General features: G+C 43.7%; 1 protein-coding gene across 3 annotated transcripts in view; it reads left to right on the top strand.

Annotated features, from left to right (window-relative positions):
• Window positions 1-209: 209 nt before the first annotated feature.
• The window catches only part of LOC113830317 (uncharacterized), a 73,154-nt gene continuing 61,644 nt past the window's right edge, over window positions 210-11,719 (top strand). For all 3 annotated transcript variants that reach the window (XM_070135125.1, XM_070135126.1, XM_070135124.1), the window contains exon 1: window positions 210-542. In XM_070135125.1, the coding sequence (XP_069991226.1) occupies window positions 220-542 (323 nt within the window). In that variant the 5' untranslated portion in view covers window positions 210-219. The remainder of the gene's footprint in view (window positions 543-11,719) is intronic.

Here is an 11,719-nt window from a genome sequence, read left to right as displayed (position 1 = left end):
AATCCGTCCATCTCTCCGTTTTCTTTCCTGTAAAAGACGAAAACAAACCTAACCGTCTTCCCGTTTTCTCTCTTCGTCTCTCCGTTTTCTTTCTTCTAAAAGACGAAACCAAACCTAACCGTCTTCCCGTTTTCTCTCTTCATCTCTCCGTTTTCTTTCCTCCAGCAAACCAACCTAACCGTCTTCCCGTTTTCTCTCTCACCCAGATCGAGAAGCGGGATGTTCAAGTGGATGATCTCGGGCCACAAAGGCCACAAGCACAAGCAAGAGAAGCTGAACAACGCCGTCAATAACAAGAACAAGAACAACCTCAAACAACAACAACAGAACAATCATAACAGCAGTAGCACAGCGGGTAGCGGTCAGCAGCACGAGCAGGGCAGCGGAGAACAGCAGCTCCACCTGTCCGAGTCGAATAACAGCAGCGCTTATAACAACCAGGTGAACAGCACGCAAGAACAGTCGTCGGCAGAACACGTGAACGGCGGCGGAGACATCAATCAGAACGTAGAGAAATGCGACAACGTTGCCAACACTAACGGGTAAGTGTCGTATTTCAGTTGTTTTTATCTATCTATTTCTTATTCCTTTTTTTTCAAAATTATTCCAATCCTATTCTTTAATAATTTTTATTTCTATTCATTTATTTTTCAAGATTTTACGTGTTTTTTTTTTACGAAGTCGGAAAGATACGACGATAAACAGATGGAGAAACAGACAGACCGACAGACCGACAGACAGACAGACAGACAAATTCACACTCATTAACAAACACAAAGGCAGAAAATGAGACACAGATACAGACAAAGGGAAGAAGGAAAGCAAAGAAACCGAGAAAAAGAAGAAAAACAAAACCAGAAAAAACTGAATTATAACCGCAAGCACAAACACCTGTGCTACAAGAAGCTGCTCGCTCCTGAAGAACATTTTCGTGCCTTGTTCAGATGTGTTCAGTCACCACAAGTTACAGGACTGAACGCATGAACATTTATTTATTTATTTATTTATCTTAATCTTTTATTTTTTATTTATTTATTTATTTATTTGAGACTGCTGATCGGCGATGGATAACCTGCCTGCACACTCCGATTGATGTATAATATTTGATGTAGTTCTACATATGCAGTATATATGAATTTGTTTATCTATTTTACTTTCTATCTGTTTTTCTATCTGTCTACCTTTCTGCTTATCCATCTAGCTATTTAGCTTTTCATCTATCTATCTATCTATCTATCTATCTATCTATCTATCTATCTATCTATCTATCTATCTATATCTATATATATATATATATATATATATATATATATATATATATATATATATATATATATATATATATATTAAGAGAGAGAGAGAGAGAGAGAGAGAGAGAGAGAGAGAGAGAGAGTGAGAGAGAGAGAGAGAGAGAGAGAGAGAGAGAGAGAGAGAGAGAGAGAGAGAGAGAGAGAGAGAGAGAGAGAGAGTGAGAGAGAAATTGATTGCAAAAGAGTAAGAGTACGAAAAAGAGAGTGAAAGCAAAAGGGAAAGAGAAAGAGAGATTGAGAAAAAGAGAGAGTGAAAGAAAGAGAGAAATGGAGAGAGTGAGAGAAAGGGAGAAAGAGAGGTTGAGAGAAAGAGAGAGAGAGAATGAGTGTAAAAGAGAGAGATTGAAAGCGAAAGAGAACGAGTCGCGAGAAAGACAGTGAGAGAAAAATGATAGAGTGAAAGAAAGAGTAACGAGAAAAAGAGTGAGAGAAAGAGAGAAATTGTGAGAGACAGGGAGAGAGAGAGAGTGAGAAAAAGAGAGAGTAAGAGAAAGGGAGAAAGAGAGAGTGAGAGAAAGGGAGAGAGACAGAGTGAGAGAAAGAGAGAAATAGTGAGAGAAAGGGAGAAAGAGAGAGTGAGAGAAAGGGAGAAAGAGAGAGTGAGAGAAAGGGAGAAAGAGAGAGTGAGAGAAAGAGAGAAATAGGGAGAAAGAGAGAGGAGAGTAGAAAGGGGAGAAAGAGAGAGTGAGAAAGAGAGACTGAGAGAAAGTGGGAGAAAGACAGAGTGAGAGAAAGGGAGAAAGAGAGAGTGAGAGAAAGAGAGAGAGTGAGAGAAAGGGAGAAAGAGAGAGTGAGAGAAAGGGAGAAAGACAGGAGTGAGAGAAAGAGAGAGAAAGAGAGAGTGAGAGAAAAGGAGAAAGAGAGAGTGAGAAAAAGAGAGAAAGAGAGAGTGAGAGAAAGGGAGAAAGAGAGAGTGAGAGAAAGAGAGAGTGAGAGAGAGAGAGAAAGGGAGACAGAGAGAGTGAGAGAAAGGGAGAAAGAGAGAGTGAGAGAAAGGGAGAAAGAGAGAGTGAGAGAAAGAGAGAAAGAGAGAGTGCAGAGAAAGGGAGAAAGACAGAGAGAGTGAGAGAAACAGAAAGACAGAGTGAGAGAAAGGGAGAAATAGAGAGTGAGAGAAAGGGAGAAAGAGAGGGAGAGAAAAGGAGAAAGAGAGAGTGAGAAAAAGAGAGAAAGAGAGAGTGAGAGAAAGGGAGAAAGTGAGAGAAGAGAAAGAGAGAGTGAGAGAAAGGGAGAAAGGAGAGAGTGAGAGAAAGAGAGAAAGAGAGAGTGAGAGAAAGGGAGGGAAAGAGAGAGTGAGAGAAAGAGAGAAAGAGAGAGTGAGAGAAAGAGAGAAAGAGAGAGTGAGAGAAAGAGAGAAAGAGAGAGTGAGAGAAAGGGAGAGAGAGAGAGTGAGAGAAAGGGAGAAAAAGAGTGAGAGAAAGGGAGAAAGACAGAGTGGGAGAAAGAGGAGAAAGAGAGAGTGAGAGAAAGAGAGAGTGAGAGAGAAAGGGAAAGAGAGAGTGAGAGAAAGGGAGAAAGAGAGAGTGAGAGAAAGAGAGAGAGAGTGAGAGAAAGAGAGAAGAGGGAGTGAGAGAGAAGGGAGAAAGAGAGAGTGAGAGGAAAAGAGAGAGTGAGAGAAAGGGAGAAAGAGAGAGTGGAGAGAGAAAGGGAGAAAGAGAGAGTGAGAGAAAGAGAGTGAGAGAGTGAGAGAAAGAGAGAAAGAGAGAGTGAGAGAAAGAGAGAAAGAGAGAGTGAGAGAAAGGGAGAAAGAGAGAGTGAGAGAAAGAGAGAAAGAGAGAGTGAGAGAAAAGGAGAAAGAGAGAGTGAGAGAAAGGGGGAAAGAGAGAGTGAGAGAAAGAGAGAGTGAGAGAGTTAAAGAAAGAGAGAAAGAGAGGGAGAGAAAGGGGAGAAAGAGAGAGTGAGAGAAAGAGAGAGTGAGAGGAAAGGGAGAAAGAGAGAGTGAGAGAAAGAGAGAAAGCGAGGAAGGGAGAGAAAAGGAGAGGGAAAGAGAGAAAGAGAGAAAGAGAGAAAGAGAGAGTGAGAGAAAGAGACAAAGAGAGAGTGAGAGAAAGAGAGAAAGAGAGAGTGAGAGAAAGAGAGAAAGACAGAGTGAGAGAAAGGGAGAAAGAGAGAGTGAGAGAAAGGGAGAAAGGGAGAAAGAGAGAGTGAGAGAAAGACCTTGGCTCAAATTTCCCAAATCAAAGTCGGTTTTCCAATATAACGCCATTAACATTTCTCTCACGCTGGCCCATAATTAGTGTCATCTGATCAGCTAATCACACCCTAATTACCTGTCGGAGGATATAGCGATCGCTGTGTTCTCACTATTTCTCTTCAGTTGGTCTGTTCTTATTTTATTTTATTTCATTTTATCTTATTTATTTATTTTACTTTATTTTATTTATTCATTATCATTTTTATTATTATTTACTCTTTCTTTCGTTTGGGTTCTCTCTCTTTGCTTTGTTTGTGTCTCTCTTTCTTCGTTTTTCTGCTGTTCGTTTCTGGTTATTTGTCTTTTCTTTCTCGAGTTCTCTTTCTCGCTCTCTTTTTCTTTCTTTCTCTCTCTCTCTGTTCTCTCTCTCTCTCTCTCTCTCTCTCTCTCTCTCTCTCTCTCTCTCTCTCTCTCTCTCTCTCTCTCTCTCTCTCTCTCTCTCTCTCTCCCTCTTTCTCTCTCTCTCTTTCTCTCTTTCTCTTCTCTCCCTCTCTTCTCTCCCTTCTCTCTCTCTCTCTCTCTCTCTCTCTCTCTCTCTCTCTCTCTCTCTCTCTCTCTCTCTCTCTCTCTCTCTCTCTCTCTCTCTCTCTCTCTCTTTCTCTCTCTTTCTGTTGTGTAATCCTCCTTCCTCCATCTTCTTCTTCCTCCCTCCCTCTTCTCTCTTCCTTCCACCACCACCATTCTTTCCTCCCTCCTCCTTCCTTCTCCCTCCCCTTCCTTCTTCCCTCCTCTCCATCCTCCTTCCTTCTCCTTCTCCTCTCTCCACTCCATCTCCCCTTTCCTCCCTCCCTCTTCTTCCTCCTCCTTCCTCCTCCTTCCTCCCTCCCTCCTTCCCTTCCTCCTCCTTCCCTCTCTCCATCTCCTCCTCCTTCCTCCTCCTCCTCCTCCTTCCTCTCCTCCTTCCTCCCTCCCTCCTTCCCTCCACCTCCCGTCTGCAACGTGGACCCCGGAAGCATTAAGATTTCGAGTAATTAACTGTATATATGGTAAAGAAGACGTCATTTTCCCACACTCATTAAGGCAAACGTTAATGAGTTAATGAGGACGATGCTCCTTCAAAGAGGAAGGAGGAGGAAGAAGAAGAGGTGGAGGAGGAAGAAGAGGTGGAGGAGGAGGAGAAGGAGGAGGAGGAAGAAGAAGAGGTGGAGGAGGAGGAGGAGGAGGAAGGAGAGGTAGAGGAGGAGGAGGAGGAGGAGGAGGAAGAAGAGGTGGAGGAGGAGGAGAAGGAGGAGGAGGAAGAAGAAGAGGTGCAGGAGGAGGAGGAGGAAGAAGAAGAGGTGAAGGAGGAGGAGGAGGAAGGAGAGGTAGAGGAGGAGGAGGAGGAGGAGGAGGAGAAGAAGAAGAGGTGAAGGAGGAGGAGGAGGAGGAGGGAAGGAGAGGTAGAGGAGGAGTTGGAAGAGGAGTAGAAGGAGGGGGGTTGGGGAGGAAGGAAAGGAGGAGGAGGAGGAAGGAGAGGTAGAGGAGGAGGAGGAGGAGGAGGGAGGAAGGGGGAGGAGGAGGAGGAGGAGGAGGAGGAGGAGGAGGAAGAAGAAGAGGTGGAGGAGGAGGAGGAGGTGGAGGAAGGAGAGGTAGAGGAGGAGTTGGAAGAGGAGTAGAAGGAGGGGGTTGGGGAGGAAGGAAAGGAGGAGGAGGAGGAGGGGGGGGATAGGAGGAGGAGGAGGAGGAGGAGGAGGAAGGGGAGGAGGAGGAGGGAGGAGGAGGAGGAGGAGGCGGAAGAAGAAGAGGTGGGAGGGGAGGAGGGAGGAGGGAAGGAGAGGTAGAGGAGGAGTTGGAAGAGGAGTGAAGGAGGGGGTTGGGGAGGAAGGAAAGGAGGAGGAGGAGGAAGGAGAGGTAGAGGAGGAGGAGGAGGAGGAGGAGGAAGGGGAGGAGGAGGAGAAGGAGGAGGAGGAGGAGGAGGAGGAAGAAGAGAGGGAGGAGGAGGAGGAGGAGGAAGGAGAGGTAGAGGAGGAGTTGGAAGAGGAGTAGGAGGAAGAGTAGAAGGAGGGGGGTTGGGGAGGAAGGAAAGGAGGAGGAGGATGAAGGAGAGGAAGAAGGGGAGGAGGTAAAGTAGGAAGAGGAATGAGAGAAGAAGGAAGAGGAGTAATAGTAGGAGTAGGAGAATTAAGAGCAAAGGAAGAAGGAGAAGATGGATTAGGGAAGGAAACAGAAACAAAAAGCAAAAAGAATTAAAAAACAGAAGACGAGGAGAATAATAAAAAAAAGAAAATAGAAAAGAAAAAGAAGAAGAAAAAAGAAAAGAAAAGAAAAGAAAAAATATATATATACATATACATATAAATATATTTATATATATATATATATATATATATATATATATATATATATATATATATATATATATATATACATATATATATATATATATATATATATATATATATATATATATATATATATATATATATATATATATATATATATATATATACGAGAAAAGGGAGAAGAAAGAAGGGGAAGAGAAAGACAATCAAAAAAAGAGAGAAAGAATGAGCAGATGGAGAAAAAAATGATCACGTATTTTTTTCCTCTTTTGAAAAATGACAGAATAACAGGCAAAAGAAATGTCTCAAATTGACTCCAATTGCAAGACTGTGAAAAAAAATAATAAAAGAAAATAAGAGACGAATAAAATATAAAATGGACATAACAGAACAGGAGAACACGATATCACAAAAACGAGGGGGGGGGGGGGAGAAAAAAATCCGTTTTTGAAATCATCAAAACTAATGAAATTGCTTTATGCTTGCACTTATTTCTGAGAATTAAAAAAAAAAAGAAAAAAAACGCAAGCACAGGCAAATTCAGGTGCTAATTAGTCTTTATCGGAAGTTATAAACCTTTTTTTTTTCTTTTTTTTCGAAGGTGATCAAGGGATGTGGATATAATGTGTGAAATAGATGGCGCTGTTTGTCTCTTTTCGTCTGTTTTTCCGCCTGTCTGTCTGTCCTTTCTCTCTCTCTCTCCCTCTCTCTCTGTCTGTCTGTCTCTCTCTCTCTCTCTCTCTCTCTCTCTATCGTCGACTCTCTCTTTCTCTCTTCTATCTCTCTCTCTTTCTTCTCTTTTTCTCTCTTCTTTCTTTCTCTCTTCTCTCTCTTCTCTTCTTCTTCTTCTTCTCTCTTCTCTCTCTCTCTCTCTCTGTCTCTCTCTCTTTCTCTTTCTTCAATTTTACTCTAACTGTGATTATATTTATGGAGAATCAGTGAGTGAGAGAGGGAGAGAGGGAGATAGATAGATAGATAGATAGATAGATAGAGAGAGAGAGAGAGAGAGAGAGAGAGAGAGAGAGAGAGAGAGAGAGAGAGAGAGAGAGAAAGAAAGAGAGAGAGAGAGAGAGATGAGAACCCAAAAATGGAATAAAGAAGCAGAAGAGAAGGGGAAGAACAGCCCCAGTTCATTCTGTTCTTCACGGTCAGCTGTTCAGTTAATTCGTGGTAGTTATAACCGCTTCTTCCTATTCTCTCCCCCTCCCTCCCTTCTCCCTCTCCCCCTCCCTCCCTTCTCCCTCTCCCCCTCCCTCCCTTCTCCCTTTCCCCCTCCCTCCCTTCTCCCTCTCCCCCAGCCTTTCCTCTCCTCCCCTTTTCTCCCTTCTTCCTCTCCTTCTTTCTCTCTCTCCTTCGTCTTCTCTTCCTCCTCCTCTTCCGTTCCTTCTTCCCTTTCCCTTCCCTTTGTTCCCTTTCTTCCTTTCCTTCGTCTTCCCTTCTTTCTCTCTCTCCTTCGTCTTCTCTTCTCCTTTTCCTCTCCTTCCATTCTTTTCCTTCCCTCCCTTCTTCCTCTTACCCTCTTTCTTCCATTCCTAGATCCTCTCCTCTCCTTCTTCTTCCCTTCTCTCTCCCTCTTCCCATTCTTCCTTCATTCTCCCCTTCCACCTTTCGTCTCTCTTTCTTCTTTTCTATCTCTCTCTTACCTTCTCTCACCATCATTTCCTCTCCCCTTCCTTTCTCTATTCTCCCTCTCTCCTCTTTCCCTCTTGCTCTTTCCTCCCTTCCATTCCTCCCTTCCCCCCCTCCTTTCCCCTTCCTTACCTTCCACTCCTCGCTTTCTTAATTCTCTCCATTTCTCTCCTTCCCTACCTTTAGACCTTCCTCCATTCCTCCCTCCCTTTCTCCCTCTCCCTTCCTCCCTCCCCTCTCTCTCCCTCCCTCACTCTCTCTCTCCCCTCCCTCCCTCTCTCTCCCTCTCCCTCTCTCCCTTCCTCCCTCTCCTCCCCTCTCCTCCCACCCTCCCTTCCTTCCTCCCTCCTCTCCCCTCTCCCCCCTCCCTCCCTCCCTCTCTCCACTCTCCCTCCCTTTCTTATTCCCTCCCACTCTCGTAAAGGAGGTGTGTTTCATCGTAATACATTTGCAAGTGTGAGTCGGGGGGGGGGGGGAAGTGAGTCTGAGGGGAGGGGGGAGTGAGTCTGAGGGGAAGGAGGAGGGGAGGGGAAGGGTGTGAGGAAGCGAGTCTGAGGGGAGTGGGGAGGAGGGGAAAGGAGTATAAAGAGATGATACTAAGAGAAAGGGAGAAGAGAAGGAAAGATTGAAGAAAGAGGAAATGGGAGGAATAAGAAGAGGGCGGGGCCAAATTGAAGAGAAAAAGAATGAGAAAGGGGAAAGGGAGAAGAAAGGAGGGAAGGAGGGAAGGATAGGGAAGAGGGAGGAGGGGAAGGAGGAAGAGTCCCTCTCTTTCAATCTCTCTTTCTCTGCCTTTCCCCCTTCTCTCCCCACCCTCTCTCTCTCCCTCTCTCTCTCTCTCTCTCTCTCTCTCTCTCTCTCCCTCTCTCTCTCTCTCTCTCTCTCTCTCTCTCTCACTCCCCCCCTCCCCCTCTCTCTTCCGCGGGACAGGCACCCAAACGCCCACATTTTGCTCCACATCGCCGCCACTTTAGAGAATCATTTATATCCCCGGCACGTGCGCGACATGGACAAGGAAACGACACATTTCATCCACTTTGGCGCGCACTTTGAGACGAAATCGCTGCGGGAGAACCTCTTATTATTGTTATACAAGGAAATTCTCTGTTCTGATTGGCTGTTCGGCGACGTATGATACAGCCAATCGTGTGTTCGATCATTTGACGGTGATATATCTATTTTTTTCGTGTTTTTATCTATTGAGATATATTCTTTCTTTCTTTCTTATATTTCATTTATATGCTTCTTTCTTATATTTTATTTATATGCTTCTTTCATTTTTTTTTTTTCTTCTGAACTTTTATTTAGATTTTTTAGTTTTTCTTTCTTTCTTATTTTCTTTTTGTTTAATTTCTTTCTAATATATATATATATATATATATATATATATATATATATATATATATATTCACTTTGATTGCCTGTCGACAGTACACCACAAAGGACCACGGAATTAACCACCCAACGACCACGAAGACAACACAACAAACATTTTCATTAAAAGAGGGGAAAACATGAGGAAAAGATTGAGGGAGGAGAGAGAAAGAGAAGAAAGGTCGAAGGAAGGATAGGAGAGAGAAAAGGAGAGAATGAGAGAGAGAGAAGAGAGCGGGGAGTGGGGGAGGTAAGAAAGCGAGAGAAATAGAGAGCAAATATACCACGAAGAAACAAGACACAAAAAAATCAAAAACAGAATCGACATTGAAGACTATTACTTAAACAAATCCAAACAACCGACAACCCCCCCCTCCCCCCATTCCCCTCGCTCCAAAAAGCCAAAAAAGCAGAGGAAAAAAAATCTTAAGAACTCTCGTAGGACATCGTTATTCCTTCAGGCCATTGACACCCCAGGACTCGCCTCGCGGTCGCCGAGCCTGAAAACGATAATACAGGCGCGCTGGAGTGGAGATGTATGATAATGTTCTCTGTCCTGTGCCGGGGTGACGATGTACGATAATGGTTTCTATCAATTGCTAAGGTGACGATGTACGATAATGGTTTCTATCAATTGCTAAGGTGACGATGTACGATAATGCTTTCTTTAATGTGCCGGGGTGACGGTGTACGATAATGGGCTTTGCCTTACGAGGGGGTGCCGATGTACGATAAAGATCTTTGTTCTGCAACGGGGTGCCAATGTACGATAATGGTTTCTTAAATGTAAAAGGGTGACAAAGTACGATGATGTTTTCTATCCTGCGTCTGGATGATGATGTACAATACTGGTCTCTGTATTGGGCATGAATGATATACGATAATGTTTTCTCTAATGTGGAGGGTTGACGATGTTGGATAATGGTCTCTGTCCTGTGCTGGGGTGACGATGTATGGTCTCTATCCTGCAAATGGGTGATGCAAGATGGTGATGTACAATAACGCTTTTTCCAATGCGGAAGAGTAACGCTATACGATGTACGACTATGTCTCCTGCCCTGCGCCAGGGTGACGATGTATGACAATGTTCTCTGTCCTGTGAGGGGGCAACGATGTACGATAATGTTCCCCATCCTGCGCCAGGCTGCTGATGTTCGATAATGGCCTCAGTCTTGCGCAGGGGTGAGTATGTACGATAATAGTCGCTGTCCTGCGCCGTTCCATTGTCGTTCGCCGCTCAGTGTCCGGAAAAGAAAGGTGTTTTGGGGGGCGAGTGTGTAATATGTGGTCCATTGGGGAGGGTGTGGATGTGTGTTATCTTTTCCGGAGATGATATCGAGTGCAAATCGAGGTACACACTGGTTCAGGGATGTGATTGCATGCCAATCTGCGCGAACACACACACACACACACACACACGCACATGCAGAGAGAGAGAGAGAGAGAGAGAGAGAGAGAGAGAGAGAGAGAGAGAGAGAGAGAGAGAGAGAGAGAGAGAGAGAGAGAGAGAGAGAGACATGCACGCCAACAGAAATGTATCTCGTACAACAGCAACAACTAAACGTAAAAAAGAAAAAGAAAAGAAAAGAAAAACTACTTTAAAGATTCAACCCTGCACGCACTACCCACCCCGCCGATACGTGACGGGAATATAGCTTATCATTAACGAAGAAATAACACTCATACGCACACTACCAATCCCCTGCCACGAGAACACGGGTCGGATCCAATCTCTTGAAAGCAACGGAAGCCGAGGATTAGAATGAATAGCAGATGATTAAGGATTAGGACGAGGATTCCGTGTTTTGCGAAAATGGACTTTGTAAGACTTTGAGTGAATCTTAATAATAAATCGAGAGGAAATTTATATGTGAATGGAAATGAGTAGTGAATTTGTATTAAAAAAAAGAAAGAGGACGAGGTTTGACAGCGTAAGAATCAAAGTGATGATAAAATTGAAACAAAAATCAGAGAAAACGTAGCTTAAGGATAAGAAAGGCGAAGAGCAGATAAATTAAAGTAACAAAAAAGGAATTAAACAAAGAAAACCTAACAAGGAGATGGAAAAAGCAAATAAAAAAAGTAACAAACCAATAATATATACCGAGAAACAATACAAAACAACAAAAACTGAGAATTCAAGAAAAGGGATAGAACGAGATGAGAGGAGAAGACGAAGAAGAAGAAACACTAGAATTCAGTGCAAGAAACGTAAAAATCCCCCCGCCCCCAAAAGGACAAATATCCCCTTCCCTCTCAGATCCAACATGGCGCCTCACCACCAATTCCAATTTTGCATGCTAACCGACCTCCACCTTCCCGGCGCGTGCGTATGCGATCGTGCAGCCCATAATTTCCGGAAAAAGCTCAATCATTTGGTAATTCTTTTCCGGCAAGTGAACATAGGTTGGACGTCGGTCGCTATTATGGACGTCACAGGAGGGTGGTCACAGGACGTTACACTTTAAAGAGCCTGTGGTGATATTTCGATGGCGGGAGTGGACTTCCCGAGGGCGCCATCTTGGTCGGGGCGGTTTCAGGACAGGGATTTTTCAGTTCTTTATTTTGATTTTGTTTAACTTGAGTGTGAGATGATGTGGATTTTATGCAGATATTTGTTTATATAGTATACACTTACACACATACTAGCATATGAATAAATGAAAAGATAGATAAAACACACACAGCAAACGTTTTTTTTTGTTTATTTATTTATTATTAAGGTTTATTTAGAAAGATCTCAAGAAGAAAATTTGTTGGATAAACAAGTGATTTTCATATTTTCAGTTTTCGTCTCCTGTCTGTGTCTCTTATCTCATTCTCTTTTTTTTCTTTTGTTTCTCTTTTCCTTTCGCTGCCTACCACCCTCTCTACACCCCTCTCTCTCTCTCTCTCTCTCTCTCTCTCTCTCTCTCTCTCTCTCTCCCTCTCTCTCTCTCTCTCTCTCTCTC

The sequence above is a fragment of the Penaeus vannamei genome, chromosome 20 (genome assembly GCF_042767895.1).
Source record: "Penaeus vannamei isolate JL-2024 chromosome 20, ASM4276789v1, whole genome shotgun sequence".
NCBI lineage: Eukaryota > Metazoa > Arthropoda > Malacostraca > Decapoda > Penaeidae > Penaeus > Penaeus vannamei.
Note: the sequence above shows the minus strand (reverse complement) of the source record. Positions and strands in the feature narration are given on the sequence as shown.